The sequence below is a fragment of the Elgaria multicarinata genome, chromosome 7 (genome assembly GCF_023053635.1).
Source record: "Elgaria multicarinata webbii isolate HBS135686 ecotype San Diego chromosome 7, rElgMul1.1.pri, whole genome shotgun sequence".
NCBI classification, from domain to species: domain Eukaryota; kingdom Metazoa; phylum Chordata; class Lepidosauria; order Squamata; family Anguidae; genus Elgaria; species Elgaria multicarinata.
Genome location: NC_086177.1, coordinates 35,712,684 through 35,732,519, shown reverse-complemented (window position 1 = coordinate 35,732,519; position 19,836 = coordinate 35,712,684). Strand labels below are relative to the sequence as shown.

Genomic DNA, 19,836 nt, shown 5'->3' with positions numbered 1-19,836 from the left:
CATGTTCAGGATTGAGCTTCACATTTAGCAGCTGATGTGAAATTCTGAGCAAATATATAAAAATCAAAGCATCAAAAGCTAGCAATTTACAAAAGCCAACAAATAGCAATAGAAGAAGGGTGTCGGAGGAACTAAAGTATTACTAGATAGAAATAAAATGCTCTTTAGTAAATTCTGACAATATCTTTCTAGTTCGCATATTTACTTCTTTTTAAAAATCCCATTGCTTTGTACTTTATTAGTGCTTAATACATAAATATTATACTATTATACTAAGCGTAAACAGTATCCATATGAATATACTCCGATTGTGGACAAGTCTCCAATTAACTATATGTTATGTCATGTGATCAATAGACTGAAGTGCAGGAGTAGAGTGCATAGAAGAAAACATCAGAAAATAAATGCTGTGGTTACTAAACATGCATATGAGCATTAGGAAAGATTTCTATGTAATGTTTACATGGAACCAATATGATCTGCATCTTGTTTGACTTTTTTTGATTCCTTGAACACAAATGAAAGCATGTTGATCTATAATGCATAGATCACCCCGTTTTCTCTTTCTTCCTTTCCACACATAGTGCTGCTAGGGAAGAGACAGATCGCTCTTCACAGAGGTTGACTGAATGCAGAGGGCTTTTCAATTAGGCTGAGGGCCCCATGAAATTAAGTTGAGGGCCACACAGGTTTCCCACCCCTTATCTAAATGAATTTAGACCTCATGTAATTAAATGAAACAAACAACAGGCCTGAAGTTAAGTATATGCACAAATGATTTTTATTTGCACCGGGCATAATCCAACCAAATGTATGCAATTTCATCACATTAATTTCTATGGGAGAATGTTTTTAGGATGTTTTAATAATGTATACTGTTTTTAATTCAGTTTTATGTATTTTATACTTATTGTTGTTCCCTGCCTCGATCCAAACAGAGAGGTGGGTAAGAAATATTATTATTATTATTATTATTATTATTATTATTATTATTATTATTATTAGACTCAAAACTCTCAAATTGAAAACAATAGGACTTAAAAGTGCGTAGCTTTGGCAGAGTTCATAATGTATTACATTTTATTGACATAGTGCAGGGACGGGGATCCTCTTCCAGCCTGAGAGCTGAGTTCAATTTCAGTGAATCTCTCGGGAGGGGGGCATTCCAGTGGTTGAAGGGGCCAAAATACCAAAAATGCCAGCATATTGCAGCTTAAAGCTTTTACTGCCAGCAGCTAAGCCTCAGGACCTCGAGGCATCTCAACCTTTTATGATGGGGAAAACTGCACAAAAGCGGTGAAACCACCAAATGATCCATGGTTGGTCATGGCCTTCTGAGGGCTGAATTGGGACCCCTAGAGGGTTGGATGTGGCCTTAAGTTCCCTGCAGAGTCTGTTTCAAACGAGTTTTTATAAAAAAAATCTCTCTGTAATGATGTGTATGTCTGTGTGTAGTAATCTTAGATTAGGAAATTGAGTTGCTAGGCTCCTCTAGATAATTCTAGAGTCACATTAACTAGTAATTTTACAACTATTCTTTCTTGCCTGGATAACACGTCCGAATGTCATTGAATTCCGCTTTTGCTTCCCTCCCTGCCATCATCCTTTCAATTCTGCTTCTACCAGTAACACAGCAAAATGGGTCTACCCACAGACATGGCAGGGTTTTCTGTATACTCAGAGGACTCCCCTGATATGCAGAAAAATACTAGTTTATAAATTTTTAAAAAAGGAAAAGGAAAAACCAACCAAACCAAAACGGCACAATGAGGACTGATCATGTTAATTGCCCTCCAGGAGGCACAGTATGTTTCCATGCTCAGAAACGGAGCATGGAAAGGGGGGCATTCTTGGGTGCAGGGAGCGGAGGAGACCAGGGGAGCTGCCTTACATAGCTTTCTACGTGCACCCCAGCCTCTTTCCCTCCCGCTCAGAAGCCACATGGCTAGACAGGCAAAATCATCCATCTAGTGAAAATGCAGGGTGGCTGGAGCAAAACACAAAAATATCTTCATGGTGGCTGGGAAGTGTTGGTAGTTGTAAAACCTTTTTGCTAAACACGAATAGGATTGCATTCTTAGGCCTTAGCTAGACCTGAGGTTTATCCCAGGATCGTCCCTGCCTGCTCCCAGGATATCCTGTGTGTCATTTATATGAACAGGGATGACCCCAGGACAATCCTGGGATAAACCTTAGGTCTACCTAAGGCCTTAAAGTATATCAGAATTGGCATTAAGGTTAGGGAATTTGCACCATGAGGCATACATTCTTCAGTCCCAATCCCAATCGTTCCCTCCAACTCAACCATACAATGTAGGGAAGAAGGGGTAAAAAGACTCTCCTCCTACACTGTACCACTAGGGTTCAGGGTTAGATGAGCACCTTTGAGCTCACAGAGCCCTACACCTCAACCATCAGTTTTACAGTGCTGGACCACTGAGATTCAGAGTTATGTGAGCAGGAAGATACTCATCTTGCTCAGGCCTCAATGATCTTGCACTATTGCACAGGTTAAGGAATCGTGTATATGTGTGTGTGAGGGTAGAGATAATGAATTGGGAACTCATAACCCAGTATGATGCAGGGATGCCCTAACTTGTCACAAACAAACAGGAAACCTTTTAACATGAACACACTTAGAAACATCTGCTTAAAATAATAAGAGAATATTAATTTCTTACACTTTTCTTCTCACCTCTTTAAAGCATGCTTATGGGTGAAGCATGGATCTTCATCTGTGTTACCAAGAGTAGACATAGAAGATCATGGTTATTTTTGATGAATTAGTATAGGGTACAATGGTGGCATAAGGCTTATGTGTATAAGTCTGCATCATTCCTGCATTTAGTGACATTTCATAGGTGTTTGCACTGAAGACTCTTGGCACTAGGACATTCTGTGCTGCAGCATTCTAGATTTAGATATGTACCATAACATATTTTCCTCCCACAGTGGGTCTGGGAACTGTTATTATAGACACAACCTAGCTGTCAAAGGCTTTGTTTTCCAGGGATTAGAAATCAAATTCTACCTGAACTATAAACATATGGGATTTGCATCAAGCGAATTGTTTTATATTTGTTGAAGAATGTAAACTGCGTTGAAAACAAAGTATAGGGTATAAACTATAAGTATAAATTATCCTAAACAAATAAAAATGGGGTTAAACTAGATGTAGCATTAATTGTGTGAATGCAATTAACATGCAATATTTGATATGTTTATGTCTCATCTAGGATTTGTGCATTTCTACAAACATGTTTTATGTTCCTCCAAGCCTACCTTAGAATATTATGCTGTTAATCCTAAATTGTGTTAAATACTTGTTAAAAAGAGTATAAAGTAGTACTGTATAGACAGACATTTCAATTTCTATTGAATTGTTTTGCTAATAAACTTGAAAATAGTTTCTCACCTTCATTCCAACTGCTCTTTCCTCCACACACACCCTTTCCTTTAAATCAGCCCCTCTAGATGTTTTGGCCCAGAACTCCCATGATCCTTAACCATTACTATGCCAACTAGGGCTGACGGAAATTGTAGGCCAAAACACCTGGAGCGACACAAGTTGCCCACCCTTGCTTTAAATGTTAAATGCTAACATCTAATATAAAAAGACCTACTGAAAATAGGGTGCTGATCTTGTTGGGTTCAGCAAAAGTAACTGGAGACCACAGATGGAAAATGCTGTGCAAACCAAAATGACATACTGATGATACCTGGTGTAATGTGCCTTTGACTCCATAAAAGCTTAAGATTTCTGTTTAGTCCTTATTTGTGGTCAAATCTTTTATTTTGAAAGGATGCCCTTACTTTGATAACAAGTCATCTCCCATAACATTACTGCCTGTCCCTGGCTTCAGAATGACGTAGTGGGTTCACCAAAGCGCACAGAATGCATATGTCGGTAGTGCTCCAGTTTTGGTGATAATCTGGACTCCGTGGTGGTGATGGGAGGGCCAGCATGTCCTGGGAGACTGTGAAATGAAACTCAGGAGGAGTCCAGCCTTGTTGAGGCTCCACCTTGGGAAAATTTTCTTCCCCACTTTTCACTAAGCCATCATTATTATTAATCCAGAATTTTGTCTCATCTTCATTCGTTGACCCAATGATAGGCCCTTCCTGCCTCTGAGCCTTGTTTTTCCCAAGCTTCCTTCCATGGTGTCTGTTCCCAAAAGCTCCATGAAAAGCTTCCTCCACTCCCAATTTCCTTTCAGACATTGGACTGGGTCAGTCTTGGAGCTGATCCTGCTGAAAGCATCTTTCTTCCCCACCCCCACCGCCTTCCGTGTTCTCTGCCTTTCCACACACCCCACCCCCTTTTGCTTGCTTTCTCCATCTCTGCCGGCGTCTCTCTCTCTGTCTCCTTTTGGACTTTTCTTTATTTGGCGCTCCCGGAAACTGCCTGGGCTGCATCTCTGTTCCCTTGCGTGGCTTTTGTGAGTGACACCAGCTCACTCTGAGCAGGGGGGAGGGAGGCTAGGGGGGAGGGGGAGCGGGAGCGAGTGAGCAGCCACGGATTTTCGTTGCCGAGAGGAGAACGCGACTTCCCCGCCACGGCTCGTCGAAACAGGTAATTCAAGCGCAGCCAGGGGCGGGGAGGGGCGAAGCCAACCGACCCTGTGGGTGCGGGTTGGCCCCAAAGGGACGGGCAGGCCGCGGGGGTGGGTGGGGGCGATTTGGGCAGTGCAGGAGGTGCAGGAAAGAGGCTGGCTGGGCGGCTTCAGAGGAGACAACTCTGCCCAGGGGCCTTGCCTAGCGGTGCGCCCGCAGCACCTCTCCTATTTGGCATGACTGAAAGGGGGAGGCCGAAGAGCGGCGGCGGCGGCGGCGGTGATGGAGGAGGAGGAGGAGGAGGGGAGGAGGAGGAGGAGGAGGACCAAGCGGGAGCTCCTGGCGGTGCTGGTGGGTGGGGTTGATTTTGTTCTTTCACCGTTCCGTGCTTTCCTCGAGGAGGGCCATTTGGGTCATCGCCTCCCCCTTGCTTTCCTCCCCCCGCCCATGTGAAGCAGTGGCCTGCAGCTCGAGTTGCCAAAGCGCCCTGGTTCCATCGAAGGGGGACCGCAGGTCTTGTTCTTCCTCCACCTCGCCTCTAGAACGGAATAGGTAGGACTGCTCCTGGTGGTTGAGAGCAGGATGATCTGATCTGGCCGACAGCCCCCTTACCTGCAAGGAGGAGATACTTCCACTTCATGGGATTTTACTCTGTTCTGAGGCTGCAGCATTGCGAAGCCCCCCCCCTTTTTTTTAGTAAAGCCACCTGTATGCAGTAACACACACACCGTGCCCACCTTTCCCCCCACCAGGTGACAAATGTCCATAGCTTTAGGGGGTGGTGTTGGTGGTGGAAATAGAGGCATTTCTGTTATCCTTAGAGCTGTCATTAGGATTTGCCTTCTAACACACCATTTGATGCAGGATGACAGTCTTGTCAGAACTGTGGCTGATAGCATACTCTTCACACTTTATAAGAAAACCAGCTGGCAATTTGCTGAGATTTGTGACAAGTGATGCTTGGACTAACTATATTAGACAGTCTCTGAATTTTGATTAGGAACATTAGACTCTCAATATGATGGGAATCACAAAGGGCCTCAAATGTATACTACTAATAAAGGAATGACTGTCTGTCTGTCAGAGCCATTGCTCCAAGACCATAAAACCTAGATATCTGAAACTTGGCATGCACACTAAAGGGACCCTAGGAGTGTGCACATTGGGATTATTTGGTTTTTAAACTGCATTAATTGGTTTTATTTAATTTAAATGTATCTCTAAATGTGTTTGAAACCTGCAGTAGTATCTTAAGTCACTAGGTGGGAGACTCCCTAACCAGTGCATAGCTTTGCAGTCCACACAGTTTGAAGTGGGAGGAGGGAGTAGAGTGAGAGACAGAGTTATATGACTGAGAGTGGACAGACCCCTCCCTCAGTGGGCTGTAGGGGTGCACCATGGCATGTGCTCGGCCTATGGGTGCCAGTGGGCATGCCTTCACTCGGACCAGGTGGACTCAATGTGTCCAACTCTGACAGTTGCATAACTTGGCTTGAAGATTCAATGTATCCCTCTAAGGGCCATTCCAACCTGTGCAAAGCATTCGCTAGAATAATAAATACATTCACTAGAATAATAAATTAATAAAAAGAGGTGAAATCCTAAAATGTATGGAAACCTTGCCACTAAATTCAGTTAGGTTTGGCTTGTGATCACAAAGCTTAGAAATTAGCCCATTCAAGAATTAAGAGGGACAAAATGTTATTGTGCAACCTGATCCTATATGTGTTTCCTCAGAAATAAGGCCAACCCACTATATGCATAGGATTGTGCATAGGATTGCAGCCTATCTGTATATTTTGAGAGGATGTACAATAGAACAATAGTAATTTCAAAGAATTTCCAATGCTTCAATATTTCGTTTTGAAATCATGGTGTTTTAAGGAGATACGCATGCTGTATAATTTCAGTAGAGTATCTGGAATAATTCCCATTCCCCCACATACTGAAAATATAGGGCTTGTTGTTTTTCAGGAGTGGGATAGAGAGTAGGGTTTGTTAGAAAAGTTAGATTCAATTTAGAAGAAAGACATTGTGGAATGACTCCCATTAATGTGACAATATGTAACAGATTAAAACCTTGGTTAGCGAAAGACAGACATTTGGTTAACAATGAGCTGCTGTTTAAAATACCATAAAATAAAACAAAAGTAATTCTAGAAAGTAATTCTGAGCCACTGAATGACTCAAGTCAGTTTTCTGTGAAATGATAACTATTTACTAAACTTGCATCCCACTTTTCTCCTCAGTATAGGAGATACAAAGCCAATTATATATATTCTGGAGAGAACTGTATAGTATTACATATAGCATCTTAAAATTGTCTTTGCTTGCAAACACATCATTTTCTTTAAATGATTGGAAAATTGGTTATGTCTGAAGTTTTCTTTTTTCCTTTTAAACTGTATAATAAAGATTCAACTAAAGGATGGGATTATAAATGCAGTTAAAATTCTGGAAACTCTTCCTGCAACTTCATAATTTGTATCAGTCTTTTCTCCCCTATACAAATAAAGAATAATATGAAAAGTTAGCTCCTGTGTCTCTAGTCAAATGCCACATGGTCACGCTAGTACTTCTGTGGTTCAGTCACCTCTTCCTTCTGAAGGATGTTCAGAGGTAAGAGATGTGTCGCCAATGCTGGCACATGAATAAAAGATGTTCTCTTAATTAAATAAAAATGAAAAGGGAGTTTGCATTATTCACCACTGCACTAAGGCTAATGCATTACTTGATTTGAGCATCTACTCTAAGCTGTGGTTCTAGCTTATGTGAAATAATATACCTGAGGGACAAAATATGACTGCATATGCTTAGCAAGCCAATTGAATTGTCAGTTCAAATCAAGCCTTTGTAAATAGAAAATAATAAAAGATACAACACACTAATTATTAGGGACTGAAGGTATGTCATTATTTATTTATTACTGTGAATAGTATGGTGGGCTATTTCGAAATGGATTAGAGGCTGCTGAGGTGTAAAGGCTTTATCAAACTCGGAGAACTGACAAACATGACTTCCTTAGTGGGAACATTCTTCATTCATTCCCATCAGGCTTTTGTGCTGGATTGTTCTCTGTGATTGTCAGACAGTCACCACTTTGACAATGAGACAGATGGGGTGTGGGGTCAGGGAGGGGAGAGGGAATTTTGTCCCACAGTTTGCCACAGCAGTCAACTTTCTAAATTTGGGAGGCTGCGTTGCCTGTATGAATAGAGCAGGGTAGAGCTCTATTTCTCTTCCTTGATATAGAGCAGACTCCATTCATGGCCATTGGCAAGTCACTTGAGGTTTATTTGCTTATTTACATAATTAATTGTCCTGAGGTAATTATTTTGAGTGCCACTTCTATAAACACGCAATTTAATTGAGATCCACCCCCTCCATTTGTGATTTGAGCAAAATGTTCCATACAATAATTCCTGGCAAATAGGAGGGGTGTGTAGGTTGTTGTGTTTCAACAGAATAATTTAGGTTGTTTCTGTTCAGAAATAGGAGTCCAGATACCCTGAATTGTAATATTGTACACTATCCCTTAAATAGTAGTTCTCCAGAAGTACTGCTGGATTTCCCATGAAGAAGTCAGTAGCATAAAACTGCCAATGAATTGTGAAATCTACTGGAGTATGGTCAAGTAGTTCTGTGGCAATTTCAGAAATAATGTAAAGACAGCCACTGCATTTATATGGGAAAGGTGTCTCAGCAGCTAAAGAGCTCCATAAGACGGCGGGGGGGAATCTCGCTTCTCTACATCACTTCTCCGCCCCCGCTTTCATTGCTTGATACTTCCTCTTTCAAAAAAGGAAGTAAACAACATGCACATGGCCCATTCAGTGGGCTGTTCTGATTGCGCTGCTTCTCCTTCAAAGATCAGGAGATAGCAGCAACTTCCATTTAAAAAAAAATATCGGACTTTCTGGGTGTTTTTTTGTGGTGCAAGGAAGGCCAAAAGGAACGGGAGGCACATGGGAGAAAGATGACGTTGTGAGAATAACCCATGAAAATCCTTGAGTGCCCAGCAATTGGTGTGCAATAAAACGCTCATCTGATGGAGCTCATAGAAACACTCTTTAAGTTCTGGAAATGTGGAGCAGATGTTATGTTGATATCTTTCAAACAATGATCTTTAGCCTGTTTTTCCATATGTGGGGATGGATCCAATCTTAGTCCTACTTAGAGCTGACTCATTGAAATGAATGGGACTTAGGCTTTAGCTAGACCAGGCTTTATCTAAACTTTATCCAGGTAGGTGCTTTAAAAAAAATAATTTCATTTCCCCGCTCCCCCCACCCTACCCCTGATGGGCGCAGCTCCCGGCTCCACAGGATGCACAGGGGATCCCGGGATCAGGGAGGGATCATCCCTCCCTTGCCCCGGGATAGAGCCCTCCACTTTGGGCCTGCTTTCTCCGCGGTCTTGGGCTGAGCCGAGACTGCAGAACATGTGGCCCGTTGCTGTGGAGCCGGGAGCTGCGCCCATCAGGGGTAGGGTGGGGGGAGCGGGGAAATGAAATTATTTTTTTTAAAGCACCTACCTTTAGCGCATGAGCGTTCGTGCGCTCCTCTTCCTTTAAAAATTAAAAAATGGCGGGCGCGACACCTCTCTTCCTGAGGTCGTTGCGCCTCACGTGTAAATGGAGGAGGGGTAACGCGTTAATCGCAATGCAAGATCTTCCTTCCTCCATACTGAATTATCAGGTAGGTCTAGCTAAGGCCTTAAGTTAGATTTATATTGGATACCAACCATTGGATACAACCCATGATGTAACCTAATTATAATTCATTTCCAATAATCATTTGTGCAAAACACTTTTCTATGGGTCTTCAAATAGTATTGCAAATGTGTCATTTACATTTGTTTGAATTCTTAACAGGACACATTACAGATTTACCAACCATTCTTCTGTGACCTGGGCTCTAAGCCTTACCAGGTCTGATACAAGGTATACTTGTGTATGCTCTGTTATTTGACTTCAGTAGGGCTATTTGCTTCTCTCCAGTAATTGGACTAGTGGCATGTAATTAAATGGATTGCAAGCACTTCAGAGTGTTTAATTACATGAAAAATCCTATGCTAGTGAGTGGCAAAAGGGATATTCTAAACTGTTCATGACTATTGGTGGAAGAGATACTTAAAATGTTACTTCATTGTTTGCAAAGAAAAATAAAACAAGACAAAAGAGAAGCATCTGTGCATTATGGTATAAAAAGCAACGTTAAACATGAGTGGGAACAGTTGCCTCAGTAACTTCCAGTCAATCATTCTTACAAAGACGAACACTTTGGTTGCTATAGTATCAGAAGATATTTTACTGAAGTGTGGAAAAAATTAGCACCCCCCCTTTTTTTAGCACATCCATATGAATGTGTTTACAATTGGATGGTGTTATAAAGTAGAACATCCATCATTTACAAACCATGTATTTTTGCATTGTGTATGTGCGTGGGCAGGGATTTCCATGCAATAGCTGTTCACAAGGACTATCAGGACTGGCAAAGTGCTCCTGTTACACCAAAACGGTGATGGTAGGCAGGGCGGATTTGATTTAAATCAATTTGATTTAAATCACGATTTAAATCACTACGCAGAAAGACTCAATTTAATCATGTGACACACACCCTCGCTATATTTTATACAACTCAGAATTACCAAAGACTCATTCTTGCTGGTGTAATCTTAATATCTGCAACCAGATGAAGGTTTCATTTACTATTAGAAACAGATCATAGATAGATAATTATGAAATTATTGCGAGGTGAACTATCTCCAGTTTAATAGGTTAATCATTCATATTTGGACAACTTTTCTGCTGTACCTTATTGGAAGGAGAAAAATAATCTTACAGAAACCTCTGGAAGAGCATGACATTGTGAATGGATTAATGGAATTCATTTACCAAAAAATTTAAACAGCCTCATGCTACATAATAAAAAACTAATCCTTATTTCATGATGAATAACCTTTGGACTACAATGTATCTTAAAAAGAAAACTATATTTAGATAGATTTTTTCCTCAAAAAGCATTTTATTAAAAAAAACTGATTTAAATTTAAAAAATCCAATTTAAATTTTAAAAATCCGTTTTAAAGCCAAAAAATCCCATTAAAAAAATTTTTTTTTTAAATCATTGATTTTTATCCACCCTGATGGTAGGTCTCTGCCTCTGTAACAAGCCGGTGCTTTCTGTTTCCTTGCTGCCATTGCTGATTGATGTAACATGTGGAAACACCCTTTCAGTGAACCAGATCTATAGATATCTCATAGACCCTAGAAATTACATTGAGAGCTGAAAAGCGCAATGAATTTGGATTTAATTTTATTCTAGTTGCACTAATAGACCTGTGCATTGTGGATCCCAACTCCTCCCCTGATGTTTTTCCCTCTCCCATGAACAAAAGGAAAGAAACTGTGAGGTGGGGCACATCAGCAATTGTGAGGTGAGGATCCCTAAGCAAGAATTCCCTGCCCTTTCTTTAACAGCCAAATTAAAGTTTCTCCAAATCATGCATAGTGGGGCTATGTGTGACTGTATTCCCTAATCTCCTGCAAACAGACTCTGATTGGGACCATGGTACTTTGGGAGAGAAGGGCTTAAGCTCCGCCTCAGCTGTTCTTGTCCCAAAATTCCACTCTCCCAAGGGGGGATAAAAATGGGGTTGGGAGCCTCCATTGTTTGCAAAACAGATGTTTGTTTGGGGTGGGGGTGAGAGAGCTTAAGCCCTCCTCTCCCAAAGTGCCATGGTCCCAACCTGAATCAGGGCTGTGTGTGCTTACAGGAGCTATGTGTGATTAGGAGAATTAATTTAGCCCTTAGTTTATCTATGATATTTCTTTCTGATCTATTAGTATTTTGGCCATCATTTTCAAATGAAAGTTGAAATTCTCAGGACTGTACTGTTTACTCATATTCTTTTCTAGTATTAAGACTATTCCTGGAATACCTTTTACAGCTATGAAAAAGAAGTCCCTTCACACATCTCAGCAACATTTCTCTGGATTTTGGTGTATCTGTAATGAAATTTCATTGTAAAGATTCTACTCCATTTAATCCAGAAAATACAGGAAACATCGCTCTAGCCTCCGTCTCACTTGTTTCATTGCCAGCTCACTGGAAAACCAGGGGGCTGGTGTGGCTCCACAACGTGAGAGAGGATGCTCAGGAGCAATCGTGTCCACTGCCCTGGCCATTTCTCCATTCCAGAGATCAACCAGGGCTTTGACAGAATCACCTGCCGAGGCAACAGGAAAATCCCCAAGAGCCATCAGGAAACCATTCAGATCCATCAGCCTCCTGGGGCGGACCATCTTAATCGGTCCTCCACCCCTGCAGAGGTTTTGAGTGCCAGCAAGTCTAAACTCCATCAGGTAGTGATCTGTCCATGACAACGGAAATATAGAAAGTTCCTCCACTCTCAGATCCCTGTCACCCCATCCAGCACAGAAAACAAGGTCCAAAGTGTGCCCAGCAACATGGGTGGGGCCAGATACTACTTGGGACAGACCCATAGTTGTCATGGCGGACATGAAGTCCTGAGCCACTCCCGACAGGGCAGCCTCAGCATGAATACTGAAATCCCCCAGAACAACAAGCCGTGGGGACTCCAACACCAAATCTAAGACTACCCCGGCTAGCTCAGGAAGGGAGACTGTTGAACAGCGGGGTGGACGGTACACCAACAGAATCCCTATTCTATCCTGGGCACCCACCTTTAGATACACACATTCGAACCCTGCAGACTGTGGGACAGGGCATCTGGTCAGGGGGATGGAATCCCGATAGACCACTGCCACTCCACCTCCCCGCCCTCCAGGTCTTGCTTGCTGCTGGACAGAAAACCCTGGTGGGCAAAGCTGAGAAAGATTAACTCCCCCAGCTTCATCCAACCAGGTCTCTGTGATACAAGCCAAGTCAGCATGCTCATCCAGAATCAAGTCCTGGATAGCTGTTGTTTTCCTATTAACCAACCTGGCATTCACCAGCAGCAATTTCAACCCAGGAGGTCTGTTGCCAGGGCCATCCAGGTTATTTGAACTGGGGACAACCAACACCCTGACGTTGCACCATCTCTTATTACAGTGCAACTGTCTCCCCTCCCTGTATCTCCCCCTGCCCTGTATAACTGTGATGGCTGCTCCTGGACTCCAATCACCTCCTCCACTCCCAGGAAAGCAGCTATTCATGTCAGGCTGGCAGAACCCTCACACAATTAAAAGGAGGCAGTCCAGCAGGCCGAAAGTAGGGGGAGGGGAAGAAAAGAAAAACAACAAAACAAAACAAACAAGGGGACAGGCCCTCGCCCTCGTTTACTTCCCCGAAGGGGCTTCCCCAAAGGGGCAAACCCCTTTGGTGTCGCCCCCTTCGGCGGCGACCCCGCCGGTGGCAAGCCCGCCCCCAAAGGAGCCTGCCTCTTAAGCTCCCAGTCCCCCAGAGTTGTTGCAGCTGGGGTGAGATGTTTCTTTGCTGGGAGCCTGAGTCTGCTAGGAGGCAGTTGGAGGTTCCGCAGGCTAGGCAGGACAACAGCAGCCACTGATTGGTCACTTGCTTTGCAGGCCTTCCTCTCCTGGCTGGATCAGATGGTCAAAACCCCAGGTAGCAGGAGCCTGCCTCTCAAGCTCCCAGACCCCCAAAGTTGTTGCAGCTGGGTTGAGATGTTTCTTTGCTGGGAGCCTGAGTCTACTAGGAGGCAGTTGGAGGTTCCGCAGGCTAGGCAGGACAACATCAGCCACTGATGTAAAATGTAAAATGGTTTACATTTTCTTAAAAGCAGTCATGGGAGGATCTGATCGTGGCTCTCCCGTGTGGCCCTCACTTGTTTCAATTCTCCAACTTTTTGCATCAAGTTATATAAACTGACGAATGGTTGAAAGCACACATACAATCTAGGAATAAACAACATTTGAGATATTTGGGAAGAGTTGCTTTAGTTCATACAAATCTTTAGTTTTCTGAAGTTCATGAAGCTTAAAATGAGGAACTCTGGATCTTGGACAGAGAGGTCCAATACTACATCAGCAGTTTGCTAACATCAGTGCAACAACATTGCTGTAACTTTCAGAGCAATACTAAGTGAGGTAGGGAGCTCCCCCCTCTCCCCACACACACTTTTAAAACCTTGATAGCTCACTGTGACAAGGTGGGGGGGCTTTCCCCCCTTTCCCTCTTATTTTTTCCCCTTAAATTTTTCTTCCCACTGAAACTAATAGAAAAGGAAATTACTAGTTTGTGGGCCTGATCCTGGTCTGTGCCAAGGGAGTGAAGGATCTTTGAATCTAGTGAATCCAAAGCCTCTCCCGACCCATCCCTGGAATGCTCTGTTAGGGCTACTTCTACCAGCAGGAATACTGCTAGCATTAGATCTGCACCCATGGAACTTTCCGTGGGTGTACCAGGGATCTCTTCAATGGCCAAGCCACCTCACTGGAAGAACTTCCTGATGGAGGGGCACTTCTATCTCATTCTAGCCCCCCTGCCTCCAGAGACGTTGAGATTGCTCTGCCCGTTAAGATCTTAGGACCTAAAGCAATCCAGCTAGTGAAAATGGAGTATACAGTTGCACTGTCAGACACCAATTCTGATTAGAGAAATAAATGTGAGTTATAATAGTATTTTCAGGGATGGAGTCAGATATAAATAAATATGGGTTCAAGATAACTAATTTTGTCCTCTGTTACTAAGACATTTGCTGTGTATTGTGATGATATATAATTGAAGGGTTCAGTGTTCCTATAAAATGTTAACTGTCCAAATGTATTGCTACTACTTAGGTACATTGTAAGGATGTTTATTTTCAGAAGCAAGTTTTTGGCAGAAAATATAAGGTTTCCCCCACCCACCCACGTTTTTTCATTATATTGCATCGGTCTGCATACTGTTTCCACAAAACCTTCATTTTGTTTATTACAATGAAACTTTCTGTTTCAACCTTGATTTCCCCCCCCTACTTAGGCAAATACTAAGATATATTTGCTTACTCTTAGGATGCAGCAGCTCTACCTGTAATATTGGGCATAACTGTAATGATGATTTTAATAAAACAAAGGCAATTATAATTTTAATAAACATGCCAAATGGTACAATTGCATTTGTTCAGTTTTATGGATTGGTCAAGAACAGGGGGTGGGCAACATGTGGCCTGCATGCCACATGCAGCCCTCCCCACCACATCACTGAATTTGGCAGTGGCCGGGCAAGAAATTGTGATTTAAAAAATAGTTGGTTTTAGCGCTTCAGAGGTCTAAAAGGGTCAAATTGACATTGCAAACAAGGTACATTTACCTCTTCTAATGATCCAAATCAGATTGCTGCTGAATTTTGGAAGCAAGTCACCAATTTTTAAAAAATGATGATTAACAGACTGCATGGCAACCCATGGAGTGTGGCCCACAGTTGTTCACCCACAGTCTAGAATAATTCTTAGTAAAGTTCCTCTTGCTCTGGAGGAAGGAGGTGAATAGTCATCCTGAAAACTGCTCTGGAGGGCAGGGAGATCCTTAAGAGCAGCATGAGAGGTGATATGGGGGAAGGAGGAGGTCTGCAAGGGGGAAGACCGAATTGCTCCCTTCCTCTGTCGGGTAGTCTGTGCTGGTTCCCAGTGCCTTCCATGAATGGAAGGACCCCTTCTTTCATGTAATAGAGAATCTAGGTCAAATCTTATACATATGTCAAGTGGTAAGTAAGTTTAGGTTGATAAGAAAGTATTTTATTTATTTATTTATTTATTACATTTTTAATAAATAACACATTAGTAAACACATTTTAGTAAACACAAATAACACATTTAGTAAATAACACGTATTTTACTTTCCCCCGAATTTTCATGTTTTTCAAACCTCCCCCCACCCCGGGCCACTGCCTCCAACAACTCATAGCAAAGCCAGGAAGAAACATTTTCTCACTTCTGGCTTCAAAATTTCCAAACATTCTACATGTCTAATTGTAATATATATTTGCATGTAATAAGTACTTTGTGTCTTAGTTGCCTACCTAAATAAAAAGAGTTCACACGTCATGCTAAGCCACCCTGCAAATAAGCTACGCAGTGTGGGTTTTACAATGCACAACCGCTTCACAAATGTTCGAGTTCACCGCGGCTTGTTCTCCTTTTCTTCCCCTTCAGTCCTCCAGCCAATATATCAGTGTCCTTCGTGGCAGAACCTACCTTGTCTCCTCCTGCTCTGATTACTAAACCTTTTTGTTCACCCCCAGTTGTTGTTGTTTTTAAATTGGAGCCTCAGAAATGGGGTCATTGTTTTGTTTTTTTCTGTCCTAGAAAATTGTGCAATTGTGTTCATAATTTATACATACACACACTCACATATATATGCATGCACACACACTCACATTGTCTGTTTTTCACAAGTGTGCTATTACAGCTGTCCCATATGTCTTGTCTTGCCTGGTCAATTTCCTTGTATGATTCAGCTGTCAAAGGGAGCCCCAAGGAGTAGGCAACATACATGGAAATTGACAAAGCAAGACTGCCTAGAGGCTAACTTGCACAGAGTTGCTAGGGAGCAATTGCCAAGTTGTCAGCTGAAAAGCACGGAGAAGCTACAAAAGTAGGTTCATCAAAATGGCGCATATTTCCCTTTGGCAATGTGATCCTGCTGCTCTTAAGTGTTGAACCGACACTTCTGAGTGCCCTTCACTTTTTCAACACTTTCCCGAGTATTCCAGAAAGGGGAGATACTGTCCCCCCCCCTTTCGTGACTCTTTTTTGGAGTACATACTGCTACGGTTAATGCAGTTCCCTGACTGTTGTATATATTATATATGCAGAAACGTGTGCACATTTTTATGGCTGGGAAGTAGTGAAGGGGAAATTTGTGCACCTGCATTAACGGCTGTTACTCCATGTACACAAATTTCCTGTCTGTTTATTTCCCAACTATTAAGTTTGTGTATATTACTCAGTCTGGAAAAATTGTGCAAATATTTCCAATCGTTTTTAAAAAAACCAAGACTTTATGGAGGTGGCAGAATGGGACAGAGCAAATGGAGCACCAGCTCTACTTACAACCCCCTCCCCCAATGGGGCCCCGTTCACTCCATTCCATGCAGCTGCCTTCTCAGGGTTTTTTCTAGTACTGTCTGGGGATCATAGAATCATAGAATAGCAGAGTTGGAAGGGGCCTACAAGGCCATAGAGTCCAACCCCCTGCTCAATGCAGGAATCACCCTAAAGCATCCCTGACAGATGGTTGTCCAGCTGCCTCTTGAAGGCCTCTAGTGTGGGAGAGGCCACAACCTCACCAGGCAACTGATTCTATTGTCGTACTGCTCTAACAGTCAGGATGTTTTTCCTGATGTCCAGCTGGAATCTGGCTTCCTGTAACTTGAGCCCATTATTCTGTGTCCTGCACTCTGGGAGGATCAAGAAGAGATCCTGGCCCTCCTCTGTGTGACAACCTTTTAAGTATTTGAAGAGTGCTATCATGTCTCCCCTCAATCAGTAACCGCAGCAGTAAGCGCTCCAAAAAGGACCCACCAAATAAATAAATAAATAAATTTTAAAAAGTGGGGGGAGAGTCAATATCTATTGAGTCAATATTTGCACAATAGCTAGAAACTTCTAGTTGGAGACTAGATAATTCAGTTCTGAAGTTCTCTGAAATCCACACTTGAAATGAATGAATAATTTGTATATTTGTTTAGTTTCTCAGAATGGCAGAGATGGCTTTGATGGAGAGGTTGGAAAACGCTGTCATTAGGCTTGAATCGTTATTGTCAGGTTCACACAGGGCTGCTGGAATGGAATGTGGAACTGTCAATGGAGTCAATGGAGGTATGGTTCTTTCTTTTCAGAAACTTTATTCCTTATTTGGTATTTTGGGAACTGAACCTAAATGACATGTGGTGGCATTTGTTCTAAAAGAAGCTGAACGATACCCAACCACCGCCATCCTGCTCTTAAATTAGCAATTAAGTGTATTTTGTGGGCTTATATAGAAAATGTTCAATGTCAGTTTTCATTTTACTCATAAGTTAATTGGCCACAGAAAAGATTTATATTAGTCTATTAGATACATTGCCAATGTTTCTATTGAACTTCCAACATTAACTTTTAACTTTTGTAAACTGCCCAGAGAGCTTCGGCTATGGGGCGGGATATAAATGTAATAAATAAATAAATAAATAAATAAATAATATTACTGTTTTCATTCATATAGTATAATGAATGTCTGCTTAGTCAGACAGAAATTAGCAGAAGAAATAAATGTTGGAAAAGTGAGAATATAAATTTTGCAGAAGAAATTAGCAACATAAATACTGCATTTATTTTCAAAGATTTATTTTACACAGCTACTTTGTTTAATATTACAATAGTTGATGTAATTTTTATTATTTCCTTGTTTTGCTTTATTTTTTCTTATCCTGTCTCATCACAGCAATGGCCTTATTCTATTTTAATTTTATGGACCATTCCAATTTGATTTTATGAACCATTCCTATCAAAACGCATAAGAATCAAGAATAGATGAGGAAATTGCAGAATTTTAAATAAAGAGTAGAGAGGAGAAAATTAAGAGGAAAAACCAAAAGGACCAATAATAAGAAAATCTTTAAAAGATCTAATAGAAAGCTGAGAAGGAGAATGCTTATTGCGTTTTAGATTAGAATGACTCTGTCCCCTAATTTTACATTGTCTTGTCTCATACAAATTGGGTAGTTTTGCACAATTGGCATACAGCTCTGACTACTGAATTATCCCATTTGGTTTACCTCATTCTATTTTCCAAAGGTTTAGTGGAATATCTATAGTAGCATCCTCCCTCTCTTACTAAAGTTAAAATTGGTTTTAATTGCTGAACCACAGAGTGGTTTTATTTTTTTATTTTTTTATCGTATTTATACCCTGCTCCTCAGCCAAAAAAGGCTCTCGGAGCAGCTTACACTTAGCAAAAAAGACAGTCCCTGCCCTCAGGCTTACAGTCTAATAAAGACATGTCACATAAGGAAAAGGAGTCCAGGACGGAAGAGGTAAAGAGAGAGAGAGAGAGAGAAATTAAGTGGACTGGGAACAGGCTGATGGGATTGTCCTGCTCCTGAAGGAGGGGAGTCCAACAGGAGCAGGCCCCAATGTTTATTCCGCCTGCTCCTGTCCCCTCAGTCTTCTTCTTCACAGGGCCAAGATGGCAGTTTGCCCTGTGGGGGCGGGGGAAGAGTCCAACAGGAGCAGGCCCTGATGTTTCCTCCGCCTGCTCCTGTCCCCTCGGTCTTTCTTCTTCTTCTTTCTTTTCTCAGAATCCAAAGTATGCTGTCATAAATTAAGAGTGGTTAATACTGAAAGTGGGAAGTAGAGTTGGTAAACCATCATTTGAGTGCACTGTGAAGTCTAGCACATGCTTCTAAAAGCAAATGAGAGAGTTTGGAAAATGTTTTGCCCTCCACTATTAAAATCCATGCAGATGAGGATCATACAAGAAAAGGCTGTGCAAGCACATACACTAGTCAGATGGATGGAAGCCCAGAAATTCTTTAGCTTTAAAGGTGTGTGAGAGAAGCAAATTCTGTTCCTCGTTGCTACACATGCATTTGCTGTCAAAGGCCAAGTACAATTTGCTGGTTCAAGTACAATTCATTCAATTGGCGGGGGTGGGGGAAACAGATAAGGGTTTTTCAGATACTTGGATAAACTCTATTCACAAGTAGCACTGACAGACTGTAAGCTAAGTAGTGAAAATAAGTAATAGTGGAGGGCATCTTCTAATTACCACCCCTCGAAGTGGATTCCATTTTTCACTGGATCACACATAGGACCAACGACATAGTTAATTCAAAACATTATTGCTGAATATTAATATAAGAGATAGATAGCCTCCAAGAACCCGATAGGACATCTACTTTAACCCTCTTTATATTATGGATGTTCGGAGCACACAGACCTCTCCCCTTCACATTTGATAGAATGCCAGTGTACTAGTGCTACATAAAAGGTGTGATGGCTCTGAGATAGATTACATTAAAATACAATAAATAAATAAATAGCCTTTTGAGATAAGCAGCCTTAGATAAGGCTACTTATTAGAGATGGACAACTTCTGTTCTCCTTTTCAAATTTACAGCTAAATGTTGCATCTGAAGTGAAATCACAGAAAAATGGCAGATTTCTGGCAACTGCATAGAATCACTGCCTGTTACTACTTAAGAAATAAAACAAAAGGAATGAAAAGCTGGTGGCACACAATTTCCATAGGCCACCAGCAATATTTTAGGGAGAAACACGCAAGAGGATTCTTAAAAAGAGCCAGAGGGTTACATGTGGCCTCAAGACTGAAAG

General features: G+C 41.8%; 1 protein-coding gene across 3 annotated transcripts in view; it reads left to right on the top strand.

Annotated features, from left to right (window-relative positions):
* Positions 1 to 4,495: 4,495 nt before the first annotated feature.
* CAP2 (cyclase associated actin cytoskeleton regulatory protein 2) overlaps positions 4,496 to 19,836 on the top strand; it is a 60,891-nt gene continuing 45,550 nt past the window's right edge. For 2 of the 3 annotated variants that reach the window (XR_010025656.1, XM_063130402.1), the window contains exons 1-2: positions 4,496 to 4,573; positions 17,211 to 17,340. Coding sequence is in view for 2 of the 3 variants with exons in the window: in XM_063130402.1 (XP_062986472.1) it covers positions 17,220 to 17,340 (121 nt within the window). In the remaining variant the exon portion in view is untranslated. The remainder of the gene's footprint in view (positions 4,574 to 17,210; positions 17,341 to 19,836) is intronic. The other variant, XM_063130403.1, reaches the window with a different exon arrangement.